The sequence below is a fragment of the Cebidichthys violaceus genome, unplaced genomic scaffold (assembly GCF_023349555.1).
Source record: "Cebidichthys violaceus isolate CVI_PGR_0920_01 unplaced genomic scaffold, fCebVio1.0.p SCAF_23, whole genome shotgun sequence".
Classification (NCBI taxonomy): domain Eukaryota; kingdom Metazoa; phylum Chordata; class Actinopteri; order Perciformes; family Stichaeidae; genus Cebidichthys; species Cebidichthys violaceus.
In genome coordinates this window covers 8,355,029-8,382,661 of record NW_027176406.1, presented here as the reverse complement: position 1 = coordinate 8,382,661, position 27,633 = coordinate 8,355,029, and the positions used below count along the sequence as shown (strand labels likewise).

Genomic DNA, 27,633 nt, shown 5'->3' with positions numbered 1-27,633 from the left:
ACAATCTTAGCCTTTAGCCATGATTACATTATGACAAGTTCTTCAAAATTAAAGTCTTTATTGGAATATATTCCAAAGCAGTTGAGTCATCTCATGACTGAACAAAAATAGCCATTTATCTTAAAAAAAAGTCCCAAGATGGTTCCAAAATGCACTGAACAGCTTTTGACAAAATATACATTGCAGTAACTAATTTCTTGCATTTACTATTTAACTTGTTAATAAATAAGATTGTGAACGAAACATTTTTTATACATACAATTTGAGACTTCCCCATATATGCAACCAAAATCAATCACTACACTCGCCCGCCATTTTTAAAAACAAAATTGTGAAGACCTGTGCCACAAACATTTCTCTAACAAGCTGTTGCAGTGCATCCTCTGACATCAACAACCCCCCAAAACATACCAAAAAAAGCAAAACACCACAATGAGTAACAGTAGAAATAATGGTAGTAATACAATAATAATTATGATAATGATGGGATGATTTTCTTTATAAAGCAACACTGATAAAAGCAGATATAATAAAAGGACCAACTATCAACAACGAAATATACAAATTACATTCCTTCAGGGTTTCAGAATAGAGGGAGTCCATGTGAGGAGGACGATTATAACTGAGCAAGGAGACAGACAGAGTCCCCTCTTTAGAGAAACGGAAAAGAAAAGTCACACTCTTGTCTACAGGAGTAGTTATATTATTTAGCGTTCAACAGCAAGACGGTGAAAGCTAAATAACGGTCATTATTTAGCTTTCAACGTCAGTCATTAGTAATTTGAGATCCAGGCACAGGAGCCAAAACTTCAAAGAGGACACGCTCATGTAAATCCATGTAAAAGTTAAGTAGTATGGTTTGGGAAGAATCACATGCTAGAATTAACCCTGGAGTCCATCCATAACCATACACATATTTTGTCTAATGTACATAGCGAAGAGCCTCCTAATACTCTGAACACATAGAGCTCAGGTCAGATGAGTATAGTGTTGCTGTGAAGTTAAAGGATGATTTGCATCAAGCCTCCACTCGAGGAAACATTCAGTGTGTCCATAGGCAGCATGTTCTGTTCCAAAAGTTATGGCTATGTGGATGCATGATGCCGAGCCTTTGAATGTAGTGAACCTTGCGTGTCCACTGTACACCCACTGTCAGTGTGGTCCAGTCCTGCAGGCTGCCCAAACAGCTCAAATAAATCCACTGCAGAGACTCGACAGCAACAAAGAGAGTGACATGCCGGTACAGCGCCACAGGCAAAAGATGCAGTGGCTTTGATCCTGAAAATAGTCGACTTACGGGAAATCAAAGTTAAATACAGATGATTACAAACGGAAATCAAAAAGATGGAGCGTGTGAAGAAATGGTGGAGATGAGTCCGTAATCCCCCATTTCAAGCATCCACCTCCCTGTAGGAGTGGAAGGTGCGAAGATGGGGATGGATTTGTCCGCTCAGTGGAGCCTGTCGCCCCTCACAGGCTGATTCAGTGCAAGAGGCCTTTTTATGAAGAGGGGACTGGGAGTTTTAGCTTCTTCTGTGGTTCTATTCCTCTTCCGCGATCATTTACAGTCCCTATACAGACTTCCTTGAGATTCTTCCAATATTACAAAACACATGTCCATGATTCAGTCTGGGCACATTCCTTTAACAATCCACAACTTCACTGTCTCCGCGTCATTCGTCGAGTCCCCTCCGTTTTAAAGAAGTTGGCCAGAGCTATGTACAGATAGGGTGATATGTCATTTATGAGCGAGAATGGTAGTGGTCGGTTCACTGAGGCCGAGGTTCTCCATGGACTCGAAAGCGGTACATGCAGGTGTATTCTGGATGACCCCAGTTAGACAGCACCCGCACCTCGATGATCTGGAAGGCCCTGTCGTTCTGCTCCTGAAAGAAAAGAGGGGGAATATTCACAACACGCTGGCAGACAATGAACTGATTTTTATTTGTAATGGGTTAGGAGGTTACCATAACAGGAAAGCTTTGCAGTGACTCCCCATCTTCCTCGTATATGTACTGCCCCAGCAGCTTCCCTTCTTCCTGGTACTCGTCATCTAGACCCTGTACAAAAGCAAACGGTCCAAAATGGGCACTCATCAACTGTGTCCAGTTGTTTACAATGTTTCTTACAAAAACAGTTAAGTCGCATATGTTTTCTTACAAAAACAGTGAAGTTGCGTGGGGCGCTGGTGATGTTTCCTGTCGGGGACATGGCCTTGGGGATGTGCTCCACGCAGAAGGATGTAGGCAGGATCCTTAGGGACAACCGGATCACCAGATAACCCTGAGAGCCTTTGAACGCCCAGCAGTTACCGGGGTACACATCGGGCTGGGGAAGGGAAGTGAGTGGAGAAATGCCAAAATAAGTTTCACAATAGTAGCCAGTGTGAGTGTTCCAACTAATTAAAGTTATTTCCCACCAAACATTCAACAACAATAATTTAACACTCATATCGTTCATCAACCAAAGAAGAACCAGACTTGGATCTTAAACCTATTATAGTGAGCTTTAAAGACGGCTTCACAGTTTTAAAACAAAAGGCTGGTGCCCATATAAACATTTAAACAGTTGTAGTGGGCTGTAATCAGTCCTATTCATACTGGCCATTAGAAGATCTCTTCCTTATGTGCTTTCACTGTCAGTGATGGGGCAATAAAAAAGGCAATATGAAGTTTCAGCAGACTGTGTTGTTAAATCAAGTGAATGTCTTCCAAACAACAAGATTTACTCTTTGTGTTTCCCCGCTGAAAGGAGGAGTGATTACAGCAATAAAAGGCTGTTTCAAAGTTCACATGGCCACCAGACTATTGTTTTAAGACAGAAGTGAAACATTGGGAACCTATCCTTTAACTATCTCTACATAATCAGTAAAACAGACACTTCTCTCATGGATACCTCCTGGGGAGGCTCACCTGGATGACGACACGTGGCGACTGGGAGAAGTACCAGAGCGGCAGGCCAAACAGACTCATGAGGGCCGTCTTGGTCTCATATGTCTCAGAGCAGCGAGTGCTCAAGATGCTGCCACCTGAACGAACACAAAGGGTAAGAGGAAGCCGTCAACTTGAATTCAATATCAAATAACTATTAATTCACTTCACTTATCATAAGGAGAGAGACAAAGTCTGCATTTAGTACACATAAGATAAATCTTCCTCATGTTTGCTGAGGTTTCCTAATCATTAGGTCCTGCCTCAGTGGCTTAACAGGGAAGCATACACTCCAGGGTTCCCTGTCTGAAATTAAGAGCTCCTCTAATTTGAAATTATTACATTTTTATAATAATTCTTCAGGGAAACTATCAGTGGCAATACATCACACAGTGAAGGCCATAAGATAAATAACTGAGGTTGTTTAAACCGTCATCTAGTAACATTGATAATACAATAGCTGTGCAGAACAGCATGTTGCAATGTTGGGAAAAGACAAAACCTTACGAGTTTAAACAAGCTGGCAAAAAAAGAGACAAACAGCTGCATTCAGGTGCTGATGTGCAAGAAAACCTCACTGCTGCATTTCAGGTCAGACCCCAGAAGTTAGATTGATAATCACCAGTTGGGCCGCTACTCGCTCCACTTATTAAAACAGGCAGTGAGTTGTGCAGCTGCTCATGGTGGCCTTAATATATATGATGTGACAACTCAATAAAAGGATTATAACCAAGTGAAAAACCATGGCCCATATCTGTTAACACAGACCAGTTACAATGGCCAAGCCTACTATCTTTTAAAAGATGTTTGGCATCTCTGCTTGTATTAATAGCGCGAGTAGAGACAGACAGGACATGCAATAAAGGTCCCCGGCTCAAAACAAACCAGGGTGGCTGGGATTATATGGGTGTGTCTGAACTACTAGGCTACCAGGTCGTCTTAATACCCACGCGTAATGTGAAGCAACTCTGTCATGTAGGTCAACAGACTGCTCAGTAACACGCCTGACAATGGAGCCTGAGCTTTTGCTGTTAATACCCTGTTGTCCTCTAGCCTGACTAATACCTGTACAAACACTACATAAGAGAAATACATTAGAGCACAGTGCAGCTAGCTGACGTTAGAGGGTAAAGACTCGGGTGGACCGGCATCAATGTGAGGCTTCTTTCTTACCTCCAGACTCCAGGGCGTAGTCCACCAGGCCTGTTCGATCCTGGGAGTAGAGCCTCAAAGCATTTTGGACAATCAGCTTCACTTGCTGGAGTAGAGACACACATCACAAGAGTTAAGGATTAAATAAGGGCCTCAAACACACATTTTAAAAGAGCTCAGCCTCCACAGCGATGATGATGTTGACAGAAGACGTGTATGCTCATTACCTCTTCTGTCAGTCCCTCAGCGGCAGCGGTGTGTTGGACAGTTCCCGTTACAGTCTTAACGATGGTCTCGGCTTGAAACCCGGCCTCACCCAGGGTTTGGGCCCGGTTAAGCTCCAGCTGCAGGGACACGTTTCTCAGGATGCTCAGCTCAAGTGAGGACAGGGAAGCCTGCAGGTCGGGTGTGGTCACATAGCGCTGGGACAGCCAGAGGATCAGAGACTCAGGCACCGCTCCCTGCTCACCACTGCCGAAGAACAGGGCCTGCAACTCCTTACGCACCTGGGAGGTCACCTGTGAGGACACCTGGGCTGATATCTGTGAAAAGAATAAACATATATAGAAAACTGAATCACAGCAAAAGGCAGATTAAAGCCCAAACAGGAGTCAATATTTGTATTACTTACTGTCTCCTGCAGTGTGTCCAGCTGCTCACACTTGCCCTTACATCCCACAACACCCTGCAGGTCCTGTCTGATTTTGGCCAGCTCCACCTCAAGTCTCTGCACCTCCACTAGCAGAGCATCATGGTCCTCCTGCTTCACACCCACACTGAGTGAAAGACAGAATCTACATGTGAGCGGTCATAATATTGAAGAATATCAGAAAATATGAGTAGCACGGAATAAAAAAAAATTAAAAAAATGTAATGTTTAGTTATTTCTTTGATTTTTGTACCTGACAGGAACTGTGTCTGCTGCTGAAGTGACAATCTCCTTCTGTCTTTCCTGCTTCTCATGTTCATGTTCATGTTCATGCTGCTGCTGCTGCTTCTGCTGCTGCATCTCCTGAAACAAATGTCATGTATATGGATTACTGAAAATAGCACAGAAAATACAAACAATGACATTTTCCCTGGCACACACTTCCATTAGATATTTGATACAGCACCACTGCTCTTTTGTATACAGACCTAACCTGGCACAAACACAACCAGGTCTGCCTTCATATCTGTTGTTGCCCGTCTGAGCTTGTCAGGATATTATTTGGTCTTTTTAACACTGTTGTCTCTATGGCTGTGGTATGTTTCCCATTATCTCATGCTATTATAATAGTTTTTTGTAGAGATGCACCGATCGATTGGCTGCCGATGGGAAACCGGCTGGTTTTCAGCTGATTGACCAAGACGGGTGACTGCAGCTCATAATACATAATTAAAGTAATAGTAATATTAATGACAAGATTTTTAATTATTTTTATTTTTTTATCAAAGCAAATAGTTGAATACAAATGCAGTCATTTATTTCTTAATCATTTTAATTGTTTGTTTTTATGCAAATAACCACTATGGATGACAATAACAAAGTAAAAAGATAACATTTAGAATTTTTTTTATTTTACACCAAGTTTTGGACGGTTGAAATTATTTTTCCGGGATGGTGGTTAAAAAAAAAGTTAGTCTAGAGCTTTGCTGTCTATTATAGTTCCTAGAAAGAAAATCTGTATCGGCAGGTCAGACAAAAAAAAAAGGAAATCGGTGCATCTCTAGTTTTTGGTCAGTTAATGATTAGACTTCAGGCTTTGTTCCTTGTTAATGTTTAACATTTGTCTTCTACTCTTACATTCTGTACTTTAGCATGGATTGCAATATTGTGCTTGCTTTTATGATTTATCTACTTAGTTTTGCTTCCATTTGCAAAGACACTAATGAACAATTAGACATTTACATACAGTAACACTGGTAAGTGTGTGCTTAGCGTGTAAAATAAGAAATATCAAAACATGTAAGGTAATAAGCCATCTTGCAGGTATGTTTTCAAGATGTGTTATTTTAGTTGAAAATGAGTGAATCTGCTGAAAGTACCTCAGTCTTGGCAGCCAGAGTCTTGAGCAGCAGCTCTAAATCTGCCAGCCGTGTTGCCTGACCCACTTGCTGCTGTTTCTGCTGCTCTGCACTCTGCAAGGAGCAGGAATAAAGAGAGAAAGAGTGAGATACACGTACACTTTTAAATAAAAGAGTCACCATTGTCAAGTCAACACTTATCTTCATCTCTTTACCTGTGCTCTGTGCGTGTTCTCCTGCTCCAGCTCTCCACGTAACACAACGAGTCTCTGCTCCAGCATGGAGGACACCCACAATCCCAGGCTCTCCCTGTCGGTCTGAGTGTGGAGCTTCTCCTTCAGGGTACTGTAAAGACCCAAAATGTCCCCGTGGCGCTGCTCCTGCTTCTGGTCACCCTGCTGGACTCGCTCCCACAGCAGGGTTAGTTGGCGCTCCACGCGCTCCAGTCGCTCCAAGTCCACACTTGAGGCCGTCACAGGGGGAAGGAACGGCTGAGGAAGAGAAGGTTTGCATAAATATAGATTATTATTTTTTTACAAATTTGTGGTGACTTCAAAACAGCTTGGCATTGTACGAGACACACAATAGTTTGATTTATCTCTAAAATACACAGTATCTGTGCGCAATTAAGGACAGGGCAAAAGAACTGTGGTCATTGAAACATATCTAAAGTAAAAAATGTATACACACAGACTCACTCACTCACTCACTCACTCACTCACTCACTCACTCACTCACTCACTCACTCACTCACTCACTCAGGGCTTTTGCATAGTTATCTAGAGCTATTCATTGTTTCATCTTTGTATCTTACTGGTGCCTGTGAGACTGGGGGGGCCGAGGTGAGCTCCATTGGAGATTCTGCTGCAGGAATGGGGACAGAGGCAGGAACTGGAGCAGAGGCTGGCACCAAGTGAGACAGCAGGGTGAAGGGAGACGCAGGACGCCACTCGGTTAGGTTTATGGCTGGGAGGTAGGCGAGCAGGACGGCAGTGGACGGACCCCACAACCATAAAGCTGCATAAAGACAAAAGACTGGGAAGGTTAACCCACACTCATCTGCTGGTTGGTCACTCACTAACTCACAAAGTGTGGATAAACCTTGTTCAAACCCTTCAGAAATGTATTTTACATTATAGTCAATATCACAGACGCCAAACAGGCTACCATACAGACAATATTTACATTTAATGTAAAGCGCCAGCAAAAAAATAGTGTCTTGTGTTCAGTAGCTGGACTTAAGTGTTGGAACAAGCATATACAGAATTCATATTTGAAAACGAAAATCAGGATTCAAGGGACAAGTATGTAAATTATAGAGTAGTTCACCAGACAACCAAACAGAATCAAATAAAAATGACTGTGTTTGTGTTTTGCTGCTGTGTAAGTATGTGTAAGCAATGCTGAGACAGACTGGAGTAACTCACTAGGAGCCCAGAAAGGCTGACCTCAATCTGATACTGGATTTGCAGCATTACTCTGGGGATGCATGCTGGTAAGACATCTTCTGCCTCTCTACAGGCTGACCCTTCTCTGTATGTGCTCACTAAATGGGTTACAACTGCTATAAAAGGAAGATAAAGCTTCTTATAAACTCACCAAGGAGGAGCAAAAGGGGCAAAAGGAGCAGCAGGAGCCTCCAGAGTTTGGGAAGGCATCTGAAACACAGAGTCACACACTGGTTAGAAGGACACACAACGGACAGGAGTGTGTGCTGTTAATTAAAAAAAAAAACAAGGACCCTCATGAATCAAAACGGTCCACTGCTCCTCGTGACAAGTTAGGTTGAATTATTCATCAAAATGCAGTATTTCAAGACACCGGGTAAATAACTCCATCATGATTGCTGCCATAGCTCTGAAAATGTGTCTTTCCTGGAAAATTTGTGGGTTTTATTCTCATTTAAATATTTAACAATCATATAACTTCATCAACTAACAACTTTCTCTTCTTAAAAAGCAGTCATTAAATCTTATTGATTATGTAGGGGCAGCGGACACAACATAACAATGACATAATATCACCTTATGAAGATCATATGGTGAATCTGTTAGCAAACAGTGGCTTATTTACACATCCATGGTTAATAAAAGAGGGAACGAGCTCTTACCGTGTCAGAAAGAAGACGTTGAGGAGAGACATGAGAGACACCAGCTGGTACCACCCTGTTGCAAGAAACCACAGAAGTCCCCTGCCTGCCTTCACTGGGCAGATTAAATAAAGAGAGAAAAAAACACATAGCGATCGAGAATGAGAACACAACCAGACCATGTTGCAGAAGAAAGAAGCAGAGAAGAGGATGAGACCACCAACCTGGAGCTGCCAAGAGCATCCAGAACAACGAAAGGAGCGTCTGCACCACTGTCCCAACCCCTGATCCCAACGCCTGGCCCGCTCTCACCACACAGTAACCCGGAAGGATGAGAAAGTGACCTGGAAGACAAAAACAAAACAAAAAAGTGAACTGATTAATTACAGCAAGAGTGGTCTATACCTACAAAGAAGGTTGAGTTATAGACCTGTCAGCAATGTAACAGTGTATGTACAGGCTGTCATCAACATTAGTGAGGTGCTGGTTAACCTGTGTAAGCTAGGACGCTCCACAGTGCGCCCAACAAGCGTCGAGGCCTGGAGGCCTGTGTGAGGAGGACGGTGTGCGTCTCTGAATGCTGCTTCCCTTTACAGTCGTCGCCTGTGTGTGCCGAAATGATGGATGGCAGGCAAACAGAACAAAAACAAAAAGGATGCATGAATGAATGACATTAAGATGGCTTACAAGCAAAAAAAAAAAAAACACATTCAAAAACAAATTCTGAAAGTAGCCCAAGCAACAGAAATATAAATACAAAATGAACAAGCAACACTAAATCATATGTTCGTAATAAAAAGAAAATACAAGTGGGCCACATGCATCATGTTGCACAATATGCAATTTACTGTATGTGATGACAACATGAAAAGCTAAACATATACAGTATATGAATGAAACTTTCACTACATTATAACTGTTTAATTATCAGCCTAATTGTACAAATGTGGGGCTGGATAAGAGGACTTCAAACACAATATTAGGCTTACTTCTTTTCTATGATCCAAAATTCTGTTTACTGTCAGCTGAGTGAAGCTGCATTGCTTTGTTTATATATTTATTAATATTTGTTATATTATTTCTAAACGTAAGAGAAAGGTCCACAACTTGACCTATTGTTGCAAATGTTTAACCTGTTTTTATACTTTTTGTATAAGTGTAAAATAAAAACTTTAACTACACTAAAGACAAACGGGCCGCTAAAGTTTATTAATGTCTGACACCAAAACTTGACATAAATGATCATTTCAAATTGGTCCCTTGAAACAGATTTGGTTGATTGAAAGAGAGGTATCTCCGGGTCGACAGGCTGCTGATTGGTTAAAGCAGTTCACACAACCTCTGCTCACTGGTCCCAACACAGGTCACGCATATAATTAACTCCATCAATGACTGACACCACAAGAAAACACCAAGAAGAGGGGAAAAAGAAAGAAATGTGTGTGTGGTTTGTGTGTCTGCTTACACAGGGAACCATTGAGTTTGAGATGCGATGCATCTTCAGTCACCAGATCCTTCACATTCATGCTTCCACAGAAACTTGAGTGAGCTGCAACAAATGCACAACACATTTATTTACATAACAAAAACCACGTCGCGTGAGAAAAATGTGACGAAATGAACGTTAGATGAAGAAGAAGAGTAAATGCACATGTCACCAATGTGACGGGAGAGGTGCTTGATTTCATCATGAAGAAAATGAGAATAGATCTGCATGAAAATGGTAGAAGAGGATTCATGTTTACAACTGCTGGAAACAAGAATAAAGAAATGAGCTGATGGAATTATTCTGCAGCTGTGAAAGAACCAAATTAAATCAGCAGTATAGCAGAAATAAACATTGGACAAATTGAACTTGAGTCATCAATGAGGTAGTCAGGGTGTCTTTTTAGCTCTGCTCGAGTTTTCATGAAAGTGTACATCTTACAATCTCATGACAACTAAAGGTGCAACTTGTCATGTGATCCGTTTTGTCCGAATTTAGGGGATGTACAGTTTTTATTTTGTTTCTAGTATACATTCTCCTTTAGAAATAGAAAGCAACAGTGTGAGAGTGAAGGCTGGATAGACTGAGAAAGAAACAGAGATTATGAAGAGATCAACTACATTCATCCTATTATGAGGCTTCTTACTCCTTAAACATAAAAAGAAAAGATCTTAGGAAGGAGAGAAATAGTGAGAAGAAAGTTTATTAATAGAAGAGCAGCAGAAGAGGTCAGGGGCTCTGCCCTTTGTAGTTACGGCTGGTACCTTGTCCTTCATAGCCATTAGCTCTGTAGCCCATCATCCTGTGGAGAGTGGTCTGCTTAAACAGCCACAGTTGGGAAAAACTGGAGGACACGGCTCGTCTCATCGAGTCCGAAAATGATGCAAGGACACCTGGTGACACACCCGCCCCGCACAATCGCCGTTAGTCAAAACGCACAGTCTAGGCTATGCTAGAGATACACAGTAACACAGAGAAAAAACGACAGGATGCTATGAAAAGCCCGGTGAGAGGAAAGACAATAAGGTGCATGTGAAATAGAAATAGTCCATGAAACTGCAAACTTTGCAAAAAAATTGCCACTGCAAAAGACAGAAGAAAAAAACCAAACCGAATGATGGGTGAAGAGAAGAGCAAAGAACATCTCTTGTTGTTTATACCTTTTCCTGGAGGGCTCTTGGCCCGTGAACCCAGCCAGATCACATTGTTGAAGAGCAGGGTGACTAAGGACACTATGGGGGCCAGGGCTCGTTTGCTGTAGCGCACACACGTGTTAGACATAGACACCAGGACACCTGGAGAGAGACGCCACTACTAATTACATTCTCATCATCACAACATACTGCCCATTTCACCGTCCAGCTCCAATAAATTTGCAGATTATGAGGAAGAACAGCATTTTAAATACGACATTTCCGTCCAACTCGACAGTTTCTCACCCGTCTTGTTCCTTCGACTCCTGTCTCTGGAGTATACGCTTGTGAAAGGTGACGAGGTGGAGGAAGAGAAGAGGCCTTCTGAGGAAGCTTGTGCAGCCTGAGATGATGATAATAATGATGATGACTGTGTGATAGGGGAGTCCGTCTTCTGAGAGTGGAAAGAGCAGTCTTTGCAGATGTATCCATTGGCGAGTGATGTGTGGGACTTTGACGCACTGGCGTCGCCGTTGACATTTGACGACCTGTGGTCATTGCTGGAGCTCTTCCCTGAGAGAGCGAGAGAGAATTACTAAGCAAGTATTATATTGCTTTATTTGGTACATAGTGGAATAGTAAATACATACAGTGGTGGAGGAAGTATTACGATCTTTTACTTGTGTGAAAGTATAAATTCATAGTAGCATTCATATAGTTCATAGTATATGAACTATTGGAAAAATCTTCTTCAAGTACTCACATTGTAGTGAAAATGGGCTATGCCAGTGTTACATTAATACATATTATACTGCTGCATTTTAATGTTGTAGCCGCCTGCTTTATAGCTTATTTTACTCATTTTATGTACTGTTAGTTGGGTTCATTTACAACATAGTGCATTGTATTTCATATGCTCATTGTAGAAATTAAAGAAAATATTTAAAAAGTAGTTGAGTGGAGTAACAATATGAAGTAGTATAAAATTAAAATATTCAAGCAAAGTACAAGTAACTAAGAAATGTACTTAAATGCAGTGCTTAAATGTACTTTCCATCAATGAACACCTAACATATGCAGGTATAAGAGTCCACATTTTACTTAACACATGTTTCTAAGCAGCAAAAAAATATTCTTGTTAACTGTTATAAAGTTAAGAGAGCAAAGTAATGCAATAACCTCATACACATGACAATTTAAAATATTGATGATATACATTATAACCTGTAACTAGTATTTACCATTGCATCACTTTCTACTGCTTCTTATACTATTCAAAGTTTGTGTTTTAATTGCATTCATTTCATCCCACTGAAAGACTTTTTGGATCTATGGCACCTAGTTTTTTCATGCAGATCCACAGTTCAATGATATCTCATGATACTCCATTCTTGAGTCATTACATTCTTGCTACCAATTAGGAACCAGTTGATAATCAGGTTTTGAGACCGGATATCCAGGATCGCTAATGTTAGATCAACAAAGGTAGATCGCCCAAAGAGAGCCTGAATGAGTGAAACTTGATGTGTGACACAGGCTCAAGGAAAAGTTAAGTTGTATATCCTACATAATGGAATTAGATTTAAAAAATGCTCAAATAACTTGATTTTGCAAAAGTGTGATGAAATCCACATTTTTCTTCAACTGACCCCAGTGTCCATCCACAGAAGTGGAAGTGGTGGTTGTGGTGACGGTGCGTTGTCTCAGGTGGGACTGATCCAGGATGGAGCTGAGCAAAGAGCCATCAGACGCTGTGTTGCCTTCATGAATGATGATGCTGCTGCTGCTGCTGTTGTTAATCGGGGTGTTTGCGGCTGAGAAGGAGAGGGTTTTCCTCGGTGTGTCGGCTTGGCTCAAGGATAAAGACAGTGAGCTGGAACTGGACTGTTGCTGCTGCTTTTTACTCCGCAGCGTCCTGGGAGAGCAGAACATGAAGAGGTGTGAGTTTTGTCACATGTAAACATGTATGGCTACGGTATGTAAACAGGAAGTAGATTGGTTGGAGTATTATAGTACTCTTAAATAATAAAAGGTCGGGTTTAATGCGCAAGATCTTCCTTTACAAGTTTTATTATTCAAACTTGGTTACAACGCTGCAGATCTTGCTCTCTCACACACACATCAGAATTACTTTAAAATCAACACTTTAACTGCACAACAGCTGCTAGCATAAACAAAAAGGCCAGTAACGCCTCCAAGCAGTTATCCATGTTGAATCATTGTGTTTTCTGTATTTTCTACACAGCAGAGCCAATTGCTCCTCACTCAAGTTAATTGCTTTGTTAGTTGTGTGGGAGTGTTTGTGTGCATTGCTGGTCTCACCGTGTCTCTCTCCTGGTGCTGGTGTAGCTGCTGCTGTTGCTGTGGTTCTGCGAGTAATCGGCCAGGCTCTCGTGGCCATGTTGACCGGCACCCGTCTGCAGACGCAGGCTCCGCCGTGACATCCTGGGCGACTCGTACACGGCAGCGATCTGGTGCTCCTTCTCAAAATCTAACGCTGCTGTGGAGTAGCTGGAGCTGAGAGCGAGACAGGAGTGGAGCAGAGAGAGCGGGAACGTTAGAGAGTGGAAATTCCTGAGGAGACAACAAACAGACCTCGAGCAACTCCAACCTCAAATCAATACAGGGATATCCTGTACTCTTCCTAATTTGTGTACCATCTTCAGATAGGCTTTCTTATCAAAAACAAAAATAAACAAAATGCAGGAACAGACAGTCCGGGTAGAGAGCTGTGATGCTGTTTTTCCCCGCAACTGGCAGTGGGCCCAGAAGGAAGTGACTCACTCACAAGGGAGGGAGAAAACAAAAGAATAGGCCCAGTGTGTTTCTGAAAGTAAAATTAAAGAAAAAGAAAAAAGCCACATAAACATCCCAAAGTATGCAAGTAGGCTGAAAAAAAAATTCTTCCCCACTCACTGCAATCGAAAGCCAACCGTAAGTGGAAACACACCATTGTAAATGTTGAGTTTGCCATGCGTTGTACAGCTGTGACTCACAGGGCCACACCCACCTGGCAGAGTAGGCAAGCAGAGTCAAGGCCAACATTCAGACAGACTAACAGGCAACAGGGCACGAGTTGCGAAATTCAGTGGAACCATGATAAAAATTGTTTTATATAAACCCACTTAGCTGGTGCAAACAAACAAACAAAACTAAAAACTACCACGACTGTGCCCTCTTTCTCTACTGTGGTAAAGCAGGTACAATTTTATTTTATATTGATTTGTGTTCACTGACAGCTGCCAATATTTATATTGTGTGATCAGTTATAATAACAGAAACTAAAATGACCGGACACCGCTGCACTTTGCAGACTGTGTACACTCCTCAGCATGTGGCTCAACTAGGTCAGGCAGAAATACTCCACAGACATGCACGGGAGGGTGGATAAAAAAGGAGGGGCAAAGCACTTTATCTGTCGCTGGAGGACAGAATAAACTTCCTGTTAGACGCTTGAAAAGGACAAACAAGAGCTGTTTGGTTTAAAGCACGAGCACAGAGTCCCTGACGGTGGTCCTTGCACAGCAGTAAGTATATCGAAACAGAGTCTTGCACACAAGACAAACTACACTGAGCAATATCAACAGTGTGTGTACATGCATGTGTACAAGTACAGTGCATGTTGCTCTCTGGCCCTACCTCCGGCTCTAAACCCTGAGGATTACACACCGAGAGCCAATTATGTGCTTTCACCCTCGCACCGCCTCCTGCTCCAACTGGCTTTTCTCTGCACACATTACCAGGGACGCACCTCTCCCTCTATATGCCGTTGACCAGTTAGCTAGCATACCTGTACATGTTTAGGACCAGAGCCCTTGTTTACATGTGTGGGATACGGTTTGTTCCACTAAAAGCACAACACTAGCAGACGATCATTGTCTTTTCTGTTTTAACACAACCCTCTCCTGATGTCTCACTGTCCACCAAGAAATAAATCTTTGAGAGGAAAAATGTGTCTGGTGTTGAACCTGTGAAAAACAAAAGTCAAAGATATGGCTAGGTTGATTTAAAACCTCACAAAAAACTGTCCAACCAGCGCAATTATTTCTGTGTGCTCCTGTACCTCGAGGGCCATGTGTCCATCTCCTGACACAGTCACATACCTACAAAAAAATAAAAAAATCTCACCCGGAAGGAACGTTGGCGGTATCAAGCAGACCATATATCTCTACATGTACTGAGTTGCCTGAGAGACATAGTTACACACTGCCAATAATACCAGAGTCAGAGGCCATGCTGGGACAGTTGAGCAGAGAGCTTACTTTCACTGTGGCCTCCTGCCGTAGAGACACCCTGGAGGAGACACTCTCAGTAGCTGAACACAGGTGGGACAGACATCCACGGAACAAACCAACTTTCCTTCACATTTACGTCACTGCTTGTCTGATCAAATTTGACATTCAAATCATGGAAAATAGCAGCGGGGCTGAGTTTCCAACATAGAAGACGGCTACATTCATTCCAGCGGGCCATATGACTTCATAACAATATTAACAAACTTCTCAGTTGCAAAATATAGCTGCAGGGCAGAGCAGGGTGTGTTTGAGAAAGAAAAAAGACCGTCTGTCTGTCTGTCTGTCTGTCTGTCTGTCTGTCTGTCTGTCTGTCTGTCTGTCTGTCTGTCTGTCTGTCTGTCTGTCTGTCTGTCTGTCTGTGTGTAGCCTACAGCCAGGAGCAATTGTTAATGTAACCTTTTACTCTACCTGGCTAGTCAGGAACAGTCGCATGGATTTTTATTTGATCGACACAACAATCTGGTTAGCACAAAATTAAGATTGTGCATCTCCATGTGGTGCTGGCGATCACACGGTCCTTAAACAAACTAAAACCATGTTTAACACTTAGCGACTGTTAAGATCCCAGCCCGTCTCATCAGAAGCTGTAAACAATATTCAATTAGTTAGCAAAGTCTTTTCAGATGTTCTGGGTTTCCAAAACTGATCCGTGTGCTGCTCTCCCACGGCCCACATCACTGATAAAAATAGAGACGGACACTGTGCTTTCAGAACCGAGTGAACAAGACACAGATAAAGAGACAGACTAACAGTATGGAGAAAGAAGATACTTCCATCGTGACATTCGGCTTCCTGGAATCTCTCCTTACATAACACTAAAGCTTTGATGCTCTTCCCACACTCGGTGGGCACAGCCAGCTTTCTTACAAGACACAACTACACAGAGCATCAGATCAGATAGTATTCTACATTTTAGGAGCTTATGTTGTGCTATTTACCACATAACATTATGCACAGAGACATGAGCGTGAAGGATGGGAATCAAGGTTGGCGGGAATCTTTGTGCACCTGTTTTAAGATCGGAGCTGAGCGAGTTGAAAGAAAAAGTGATACACGAGAAGACGCATGTTGTAAAATGAATTTGTTAATCAAGGGGGTCATATCAAATACCAAACTAATTTTCCACCATTTTCTGTCATTTTATAAATCAAATTATTAATCAATAAAATACTACGTAGATTGATGTTCTAACTCATTATCGAACAAACGGGTATTAAATCCCATTTATGCTTAATAATACAATATGATCTAGGTCTAGCTCAGGATTCATATTACTTCAAGATGCACAGTTGGAATGAGATCAGATCTTCCAGACGGCCTCAGGATGGGATGATTTATCCAGGTGTAAAGGCAACATGATGAATGTGTTTGCGTCATCGAGAGTGGATCTGCCGGTGGGATGGAAGCACCTTTACTTCAGCGTCTTCCCTTTACCGGCTCAACATATCATACCCTGGAGGCAACAAGAGACTACATTTTATCACGGCAGTGTTGGGCTCACCGCAGCAGCCAAAATGGCAAAACAGGCTTGTCATCATTTCTTTCAGATCAAACCACAATGCCATGGAAGCCAAGTTCCTCCTTGATAAAGAAAACATCACTTCTGACGAGTCTACACCTCCAGTACCGTGTTTGTTCGCTGCCACTAAAAGGGACTTGCCACCCACCCACCTTCTGCCTGCTTTGCATGGTCTATGCTAAAAAAAGTGATCACCCATCACAAAGCATATAGAACGGACACAATGAGACATCAGGTTCACACGCAAGGACAACGATCTTTACCCTCTACAAAGCAGATGTGTTTTGCTTTTGAACAGATGCAATTTCTGTTTGGTTATTTGGAGCAAGAATGCATTACCTGAACGATGATGTAATCATAACTTTTTGGGGCTGCAACTAAATGCACATACTAATACTACAGACACTAATACTGCATATTATTCTCTTTATATTGGTGAGCGATGATTAATTGTTGGGTAAATATAATGGGTTCCTAAGATCCGGACGTCTTCACATTGCTTGTCTTGTCTGACGAACAGTCTAAAGAAAACATGAATACACTTCCACAGGGAACAAAACAGTGTTAAAATAAGATCCCCTTTGTACTAATTCTATTAACAACAAACAAAGAAACTGATCTTATAACAGGACCTAATCGGCAGCTCTGGGATTTAAGTCTACTATAGAGTTCAAATAGTAACACACTTGCAACAAAAAGGCCCAACTATGAAACACTGGCCACCGCTTGTGGTCTCAAACATACACATATTTCAGAGATTATAGAAACCACGTGAGTTGTAAATCTCAACTTCAAACCCAAAGTGTGGTTACAAAAGCCCGGTCAAATGCTTGCCAGAAAGCCTGTGCACTCACATGCACAAGAAAACTGAAAAAAAAAGTTCTCACAAGACATGGGGCGTGTTGTTCCCAATGAACGTTATGGAGCACAAACTGCCCCTCAAAGCTACGGAAAACATTCGTTCGGTATTGTTAGTGTTTACTGTATGTTTCTGGTGAGACCACTCAGAGATTCTTGTCCTACCGTGAGATAAATTAAAAGACAAATACAAAAAATATTTTATCCCTGCAAATGTTAACAGCCTGTCTGATAGAGTCAGACATCACATCTTGAAATCAGATTGATGACACTCTCTACTAATGAGTCTGTACTCTCATAAAACGTATTACTATTTTTTGGTTGTCTCTATAATCCGATCTGGACTACATAAATGTGTTTTTCTCCCCCCTGTGATACACAGAACAGACGATATATGATATGGGAATACTGTGAGTACAAGCAGAGAGAGTCTAATGTCTTCATGGGTTAGATCACTGCCAGCACCACATCATTTTAGAGACTTCGGATGCTGTAATTCGGCTGAAGTAAACACTATTTTGTCACCCATTCCCAACAATTCATTTTAATCTCCTCCCTACTTGTGGGATCATGCTGTGTTTACTAAACGTATACTGCACTCATTTTTCCCACTGGAATTCAGCTAAAAAGAGAAATCTGGGGAAGATACCAAATCAGGCACAAACGTAGCACACTCTGCCTTTGTGTTTCCTCAATCCGTTACAGAAAGTCTTTTCCCCTGAGGTGAAGAGGCCTATATTTACTAGAGGCCAGGAACTGGGAGTCTGGAACAGAGCAAAGAGCCTTCGAATTTCCATCCAACTATCTCTGGGTGGGTAGAATTTGGCACTGTGATTAGGATCGCTCCAGCCCACCCTCATGTTCCCTCCCACGGAAACCACTTTCCTTCTGCCCACTCTCTCTCTCTCTCTACCACCCCCCCATGGTGTCCTTCACTCGCCACGTTATAGCACTATAGTGTTCTGTCTCATGTTGTCTCTAACCAGCTGCCTGGCTCAAGAGAGACTGATCAGTAGCAGAGGCTGGTGTTAGCATTTCCAACAGACAGATGCTCTGACACAAACGAACACGAGCCTGGCTGATACAGAAACACAAATGCTTCAGACGTCTGAAACACCTCCACGTATGCTTTATGCATGCAAGGAGACACGTTCGGCTTTTAGAATTGGTCATGGATCTGTTCATTGGAGTAGTGACAGTTTGAAAAGCAGGAACAGTTAAAGAAAAGTCTTTATTGTCGTTGGTTTGGGAACCAAAAAGGAGCGACTATGGCACAGTTTGGCTCCAGCTGCTGTCATTTGCTTTGTGCAACACTCGACTAGTGTTGCGCGAACTGAAAATACACTCGGACCAGATGTCAGAACAACTGTGACAGCAGCGTGAACGACGCCTGTCCAACTGGCATCCCTGAACCTCATGTTGTAGAGCGTGGTTCACAAAAAGAGAAAGCTCCAACTGTATTGAATATGCTCTCTCTCAGATTTAGAGGACGGGAGGTTGGGTTTGTACATTTTCTACCACTTATCTCTCGTACAATGTTTTATCTTTATCATCAGTTATCGGCTGCTGCTCTTCCTAGATGACCACATCCAGAATCAGATGACTATATCACTGCTGCTGCTTACTATTGTCACACTTCAGCAATCACTTGGAAAAACCCACCAACCCACCCTGACCCACTTTCACCATCATAAAATATGAAGGGTCTGTGTGCGTCCACACACACACACACACACACACACACACACACACACACACACACACACACACACACACACACACACACACACACACACACACACACACACACACACACACACACACACACACACACACACACCTGATTTTAGTGAGGAGATGTGCACAGTCTGTCTTTCAAGAGTTACAACAGCTCAAACGACAGAGTGTAAAGAACCATTGAACCCCTTTCCAGCCGGGATGCAAATCACAAAGCTTAATCGATTATTTCAAATGCAAGAAATACACGTAAAAAAAGAGCCCCTCAAATTAAAGGCTTAAAGACGTGATTTCAAAGTTAGCTTCAAGACATTGTCGTTCTTTTTCCAAGTCCCTCAGTGCACAAAACATCTTCAATATGACACAGATAATGATCAAACAACAAGACTATAATCTCTTTAACTGAAACCACTGAATCCATCCAGTAAAGAGGAGACTAAGAGGAAGTGAGAGAAGGAAGAAGCCTCCCAATTCATTAAACTGTGTTGGGTTATAAATCTATTAATAAGAGTGTTTCCCTCACTATATTTACAATATCAATGAAATCAACACAAGGTTGGTGGTCCAAGCTGTAATGGTCTTTCTCTGGTATGTGGACGGAAACAGAGCGTGATTGGGTGGCCTCCTCTTTCTCTTTCTCTTGGACCATTCAATGGCTTGTCACTGCCCTTTTGAGTTTTGGCAACAGATGGGCCAACGGTCTCTGTCACCTGACTCTGTCAGTCTTTGAACTGCTCTCTTGTATTCACTGTGGGCCACAGACACGTACAGACACTAACGTCTGAACACAATCAGACTCTCTGTAGGGTTCATATTTCTGAACTTTGAAAAAAGCAGCAAATATAGCATTTACTTTCTGGCTGTGCTGCTATTTACTTAGAGGCTTGAGACAAAGACGTGCGACTTACCGGCTTCAGTTAGATCATTTACATTTCAGTTAGTTTGTTTCTCGAGAGCTGAGAATCACTGAACGCTCAGCTGCAGCACACACAGGCTATTCAAATCCACAGATCCATCAACTAGCTAGTCAAGAAGCATAAACTATTAGACTAATCCTGGGATCAGGGCCACGGTTGTGACCGTGAGGTTCATTAATAGCTTCTCGTGTTCAAAGGAACACGATTAGCTTGTTTCAGCTTTTCAGTCTACACAGTTTCAGTCTCCACACTGTGACTCATAAGACTAGTTTTCATATTACTTGTGTGCACTTAGCATGCGACAAAGTTGACCTGAAATCACAAGGATGTTATTAAGGGTTTCTTTTGCCATTCATGTCATGATACAACATACCAGCTATTCTACATATCAACATCAAATCACCCAACAGCCAAAAGGCTTGGAATGCAACCGTTTTGACAATGTGCTCTGCGATTCAGCACAGCACACCTCGAAGTCTAATGGGGTCTTTGCTCAAACTGGATTTTTTCACAAGACACTGTTGTACTCTCATTTAAACAATGGGAGGCCTTTACTCCCAAAAGTCAGGCAATAACTCGTAAATTCCCCAAAGTCAGAAAGTGAGCTAAGCATGGGGTAAGGTGATATTTCATTCCCTGCCCTACACACCCCGTCTCTGTTTTGACAGCACCGAAGACGGCAGCATTCCTCCACATGCACAGACCTTCCTAGTGAAGTGCCGAACCACACCTACGGTATGAGCTGTGATGAGAAACAATGCATGGATGAGTAGCGCGACGGGAGAGGTTGGTGTTACAGGACTGGTACATGCCGGGTATACAGAACTGACTGCGCTGCCTTTAACTTCTTAAAAGCGGAAAAAAGGTGAAGTTGGCAGCTTGAATCTACATTATAGTAAAAGTAAGTACAGAGAAATCTGAGCACATGCTCTGTTTTTACCCTATGCAAGGCCCTCAAATTCACCACTAAGCATACAAACACACACCAACTGAATCATGAGGCTGAGTCATCAAAACCACAGGATTTCCATAGGAAAAAAAAAGGAAAAAAAAGAAGAAAAAAAAAGAAGCCAACCTTACAAAACCTTTGCAAGTTAAAAAGCAACAACGTAAATACATTGAAACATGTCATACAGTAATTGTATTTGTAATCAATTTCCAATCTAACTGGGAAACATGGCTGGGCTATCAAAGCAAGATGCTTCCTAAAAACAACATACAGTGGAGCCGACTGTATGCTCCATAGCAAACTTTTTAGAGAAAAACAAGACAAATGGAACATAGTAGCAGGTTGATATTCTGAATTCGTTCTACCTGGAGTCACGAATGGCATTCAGGGTGTAACTGAAATACCACAGGCCTGACTGTTTGATGCTGTAACCAGCGTACTGCAGCACAGCACTGAGGTCTCACCTGAGAGAGTAGGTATAGCCGGTGTTTTCAGGAGCACACTGTGGCGGCGTGTATGTGTGCAGTTGGGAAAAATCCATGGTCATTCTTCTTTGTTTAGGCTGCAAGAATCAGGATGCAAGGGATAGGACTCTTTAAGCCAAATCGGACATGGCTTGAGGGGGATAACAACAACCACAAACAAACCAACCTTACACACACACACACACACACACACACACACACACACACACACACAAAAACGCAAGCATTGCCTTGTTCAGCCTGTCTCTTGCACACAACTTAGCTTTGCTAATGAGCTCAAGATCTGCCACTGTGTGACTGTCTTTAAAAAAAAATGGATTCAGAACCGTATCTACACATTAAATACAAAACAGCACTAGTACAGCGCTGTTCACTGGGCTGCTCTCCAACAATCACAACAACTGGTTACTGCTACTCGTGCAACCGTGTCAGAAAGTCCAGCAGGCCCTAAAGAGAGCTGCTGGACATTCCTTTTCCTCAGGAACACAACAACAACGCTACTGTGGTTCGGACAGTGGACGAGCATTGGCCGACCTCTTCCTGCATGTTGGCTCTCGCCGGTTGTTGACGAAGCTGTAATGAATGACTCGTCTCTTCTCCTCCGGTCGGCAACTGACAGGAATGGCTGGCAGAGACGGGACGACGACGATCCTCCCTCCAGTTATATTAAGTAGACTCCTCAGCGGGACAGCTACTTCTACAGTGACTGCTTGGGTAAGCTCCACACAAGAGAATGAGCGGTATTATGAAACAGCAAGGGGTGGAGCTGGATTTTAGGCAATGGGCGGGAAACAACTGCTAGGGCTTCTCATAGGGAAACTGGCATTATGGAAACAAGCTGTGCAAATACTGTTACCATAATACACTCGGCTGCCAGTTCATTGGTGCACCTTTCTAAAACGAATGCAGTCCAATACAACAGTGCAGGTACGATTTATTGAAGGACTGTTGTATTAGACTGAATTAGTTTTAGCAAGGTGTGCCTAATAAACTGGCAACTGGGTGTATATTGTCAGACAAAACTGCAGAGCATATCCAGGTGAAACTTAGATGCCTTGACAGTTTATATAAAAAGGTTTTAACCCTTGCTCTATCCAACATAAAGATTACGATTACTGTGTGTGACTGTTTGATTGAGCATTTCTGGTCATAACAAGCTCAACCATGCTGTATATCGCTCCACCCATATCCTGAGCAAGAAGGGAACTCCTACTCCCAACATCTGATAATGCAGAAACGAAGCGACAAATAAAACAGATGGCCTTTTCCCTAAAATCCTCCCAAATTCTCAACCCATAATCTTAATCATGTTTCAAATCCGCGTCCAAGTCTCCAAGCCGAAAGGACGGATAAACAGAAACAAATATCCAAAAGCCAAGGGGACTACTTTAATTCAGCAAGGATTAGTTTTATTTTGACTCGACAACTGGTGCAATGAATCATGATGCCGGCGCTTAATGTGGGCAAACCAAAAGGATACACCAGACGACTCCTACAGTGCATCAACTGCAGAACCGAGGATAAGGGAGAGTATGGTGTTCTTAACAACAAAATGCAATATCTGCGGTCTCTATTCTTAGCATGTGGCTAAATCTTTTCAGAAATGTGACATAATTCAATCCTTGAGCTCATAACTCAGGAGACAGGTTCAACAATAACAGAGCATGCGTTCATCCTACACACACACGCGCACACACACACACACACACACACACACACACACACACACACGCACACGCACACGCACACGCACGCTACACAGGGACACCTGTCCCACAGTGCTGCGTGTCTCCTCACACGTTTGTTTTGCTGGCTCCTTTACGCAAACTACGCGGGGTGCGATAAGTCAAGCTACTGTCACAACAGTGTTTCAGACAGGCGACGTTTAAAAACACACGTACAGTTTATTAATAACCGCACAGTGTCCGGCCAAATGACATATAAGCCCCGTTACGTTCTCACATTGCCCGGTGCTAAATTTAGACGCCATGTATTTAGGCAACGCGAAAGCACTGACTTACAGGCTGTAGCGAAGAAGCGCTATTCCCATGTCTTCTCATACTGGTTCTATTTACATTGGTTTTAGTCAAATCACGTACTCTTAATGACATGGATGAGACATATGTATTGTCTGCTGATGTCGCATGTGGAAATCACGCAAGAAAATAAGGCCTAAGATTGCGTTAGTTGTGGGTAAAGGAGCGCAGCAAGGACAAAAATAAATCTGGATAAAACGAAATGACTCAGTCACAGCAAAACATCGTAGTAAGATTAACGCATAGGATGTTATAGTAGCATGTCAACTTGCCCGCGTGGTTAGAGTCCATGTATGTTATTATTGTTTTAAAGAGCGTAATCCAAAGGGAAACGATCCACGCATTACTATCACGGAAGATGCGCAAACTTCTGGCAGCATCCCGACGAACGGAAACCAAAAGATGATCTATCACTGCGCACCCACAGATCCTAAACGCTATTTTTCTGGTAAAAAAAAACAAAAGTTTGCTGGTAGCTTGAGAGTGTTATGCTAGTGCACAACAAGCAGATTTCCAAAATGGCTTCCCGGTCGTAACAAAGCCAGAAGGATCGCTGCCGAGCTGATCCTCCCACTCCCGGGCCCTCTATTGTCGGCCAGGGCGCACACTTTAAATCTATTGGAGGAGCGAAGCATTGATGCAACGGCATGCACCGGACAGCTGCTGGACCTGCGAGCACCGAGAGGGACCACACTATTGTTTAAGTTCACGTTGAACCCCTGGAGGCCGTTGTATCACATCTGCCACAAAAACAACCTCAAAACACATTTCTGACACCATGAATGGCATTGATACACCACTCATAATGTAGTATTGTTATGTACTATGTGTATGCACTATTTGCCTATTATGCATTGTCATTATTATTGTCATTTATTATGCGACAGCTCACTACAGTTCCTCCAATGAAACTAGAAGCACAATTTGTCTTTAAGGCCCCAGATGACATCATTATTATGAAATACATTTCTAGCAACCAATGTTTGTTATTGATCAATCATCATGTAAACAAGAGCAAGATCAAAGATGGCAAGTCAGTGTCATATCCTGCCACGCTTAATTGCAGGAACATAATCAGGATTCTTTTAAATCCTGAGGTGGTGAGGTCCAATCAAGCAACCCGTCCCCAAAAAGTATGTAAAAATGTTCAAGTCATTTGAATTTTTCATATTATGCTTGACAACTTTTAAATGATGTTTTCTGTAAAACAAAAAAAGCCCTACAAGAAGGTCTGAACGCTAAAACCTGTGTTCCCCCACCATGTGTACGTTTCAACAAACTGCCCCACTAGTTCCAAAACCCACAAATACTCCAAACAAAATAGAGAATATGGCCTCAGTGCTCTTGTCTGTCATCGAAAAGGTTTCAACGCTGAAACAAACTTGCGACAGATAATTCTTAGAATGCAGAAAGAAGAAAAAGTTGGCGTCAGTATTGTTGCAGCATTGCTACGAACATTTAATAATGGGATTTGATCAATGAACCAGTGTTCTAATGCAATACATATTAAGTTATTACAATGTTCTCTCTATTCTTCAACACTACTCATAAACATGTTAATAGGAGTCAATATAGTGCGTTATACTGCTTATATTACTCATAGAAGTCCGCAAGCGTAGACCTGTAATCCAAGACTTCTTAAAGTCACTAAAGGGTGTAATGTATACATTAAAAGAAATCATTCAATAAGAGTGAAGTTGAATTAGTATTGCTTGTGAAAGCCGCAACAATTACTTCACATTCATCTTGATAAAAATAGCATTCGGGACCTTGAAGGCTCTGTAATGTGACAGTAGCGTTGAGTACAATTTAAGTGCAATTTAGCTGGTAGTTATGTACTTTTACTCAAGTATAATTTCCATTGCAAGGTTTTTAACTGACATCTCTGCAGTCAAAGCAGGACATTTTCCACAGAGATATAGATAGATAGATAGATAGATAGATAGATAGATAGATAGATAGATAGATAGATAGATTAGTTAAATCCTTAAAATTGATGAGAGCAAATAAGGTCTGAGGCAAGGCGCCACCTGCTGGACAGCAGTCTGTACACTTCATTTAGAAGGACTTTGGATCAGACCTGACTGAGACCTTGCAGAAGGCGGGCTAGCTCTCTGCCAAAGACTAAACAACATGGTTGTTCACACCCTGTTTCAGCGTAGATAAGACCTCTATGAAAATAACTTACATGGAGATACATGAGCCATAGGGTCAACGTTCAAGGTGCATTGTTATGGGATAGTAGTATGTTCCAATTGAATGCATGCATGCAATAGCACATACCCTGTAAGGGCAGCTGCAAATGTACTAAAAGTAAAAATAAAGAGTATGTGAGTTGGGGGCGCAGCTCACAGCAACAGTGAGCAAGCATGCACAATATCCGACCATGGAATCAAAGCAGCTAAATGGAATTCAGTCATCATTAATGTTAATATTTACCTGTGCTTCTCCTACTGTGACACGTCTTCCATGAAAAACTCCAACACGTCACAAGATAAATCTGAGGGGTCGTGAAGAAAAATAAAGCATGTTACAAAAATCTGTAGTTATGTCAAAGTTCTGACACCATGTGAGAAGTTTCAGGGGTAAATGTCTCTTTGGTGGAACTGCTAACAATTCATAGACAACTGAAAGGTGACAAAAGGCCCCAACCAGGCACTTTCTTTCTTGTACAAGGTTAACATTACTTGTATGAAGTTGCACAAAAAAGGGAAATACACAATTAAAGTACCTAAAAATAGTGAATTAATGAGTAAATGTAGTGAGCTACTTTCAACCTATGACAATACCCCCTCTTCTTCCAGCCACTCCTCTGTGTCTGGAACAGAGCTAGGACCAGGGGAACAGCTTGACGAACAACTTTAACTAAAGAAAGACCAGAAGCTAATTTTACTGTCGCAAAAACAACAAAAGTACAGAAGTACAGCACATTGCTTTGCATGGATGCTCTGGCTTTTCTGACGTTAAGTTCAAGGAACTAGTCGCAACAGGCAGGAGGCGTTACAAGTTAAAATGTGATTTATTGAAAGCCAATTCAATAAGCCTTCATATCATTATCAGCGTGTGAAAGTGGCATGTTTAATGAGTCCGTAGACAAACTGTCCAGTGACCAATACATTAGCCTACCTTAGCCTTCTGCTACTGCTACAGGTTATTGGTCAGGAAAAACAAAAGGCGACTCACTCTCCTGGCTTCCTTATGTGTCTCTTCTTTTTCTTTTTTTTTCAGTAAAAACTACAAACAACACGGGTTCCACAAAAACGCTGCACCACAGAGACAAAACGTTAAGGGCGCTATCAGCAAATTTAAGATTGGAGCTAAATTGTAGCCTCTGCTGACAGTTCAGGATAGCACGTGTGGATATAATTGACATAATTATCAACACAGAAGTTAGACTACTCACGTGTAAACTGACGACTGTCAAACGTGTTTATCCTGAAATTAGTAAACGCTACATAGAGTCCGTTAGAGATCTCAAGCAGTTGCACAGTTACTTCCCTTAATCCAACGTTCGCCTTTCCCGCACACGGTCATATTTTCCGTTGCGACGGCAACGTCACGTGTGTCACTCCTTATATGGTAAGGATGACCATATATGGGATCTGTCAAACCGCCTCTTGAAACCTGCTCGAACCAACATGCTGGAAACTGATTTTTGATATAAAACAGCACCTCTTAGTGGCTGCTGACAAAATAATTGAAATTAAAAATAAATAAAAGTGAATTAATTACAAAAACTAAAGACTACTGATACTATTACCACAACTACTTCTAGTAAGCTACTACCACTACCAATAGTAATACTGATGATGAAAGGAGGAAGAAGAAGAAGAAGAAGAAGAAGAAGAAGAAGAAGAAGAAGAAGAAGAAGAAGAAGAAGAAGATATATTAAACTGTTTTCTAACTTGTCTCTCATGTGAAGCCTGACAGAGACATTTTTTTTAGGGACACTAAGATATGAATAATATTTATTCTCACAGTTGGGTCAAAGAATTGCTTGATGAAACTAGTATTCCTTAGCTCAAACAAAGAAAGCACTG

General features: G+C 42.0%; 1 protein-coding gene across 8 annotated transcripts; it reads right to left on the bottom strand.

The window, feature by feature from the left end:
* Positions 1–23: 23 nt before the first annotated feature.
* sun1b (Sad1 and UNC84 domain containing 1b) lies at positions 24–27,103 on the bottom strand. 8 transcript variants are annotated; one of them, XM_068718240.1, is made up of 23 exons: positions 26,997–27,103; positions 26,033–26,093; positions 13,120–13,314; positions 12,447–12,712; positions 11,104–11,370; positions 10,825–10,959; positions 10,429–10,557; positions 9,644–9,727; positions 8,671–8,781; positions 8,403–8,522; positions 8,200–8,293; positions 7,689–7,747; positions 6,904–7,106; positions 6,305–6,580; positions 6,111–6,203; positions 4,985–5,094; positions 4,714–4,858; positions 4,310–4,624; positions 4,104–4,188; positions 2,913–3,028; positions 2,161–2,328; positions 1,968–2,060; positions 24–1,886 (listed from the first exon to the last, which is right to left on the bottom strand). In XM_068718240.1, exons 3-23 carry the CDS (start codon positions 13,239–13,241, stop codon positions 1,770–1,772), a joined length of 3,108 nt encoding a protein of 1,035 aa, XP_068574341.1. In that variant the 5' UTR covers positions 13,242–13,314; positions 26,033–26,093; positions 26,997–27,103; the 3' UTR covers positions 24–1,769. The 8 variants fall into 8 exon arrangements, with proteins under 8 accessions (XP_068574341.1, XP_068574338.1, XP_068574337.1 ...); XM_068718237.1 differs by lacking the exons at positions 26,033–26,093; positions 26,997–27,103 and adding exons at positions 21,537–21,634; positions 23,866–24,161; XM_068718236.1 differs by lacking the exons at positions 26,033–26,093; positions 26,997–27,103 and adding exons at positions 21,537–21,634; positions 22,092–22,297.
* Positions 27,104–27,633: the final 530 nt, after the last annotated feature.

Coding starts and splice junctions, on each gene's coding strand:
- sun1b (XM_068718236.1), bottom strand. Junction 13,315..21,536: donor GGCTATACCTACTCTCTCAG/GTGAGACCTCAG, acceptor TCTCGCTCTCAG/CTCCAGCTACTCCACAGCAG. Junction 1,887..1,967: donor TGCAAAGCTTTCCTGTTATG/GTAACCTCCTAA, acceptor CTTTTCTTTCAG/GAGCAGAACGACAGGGCCTT.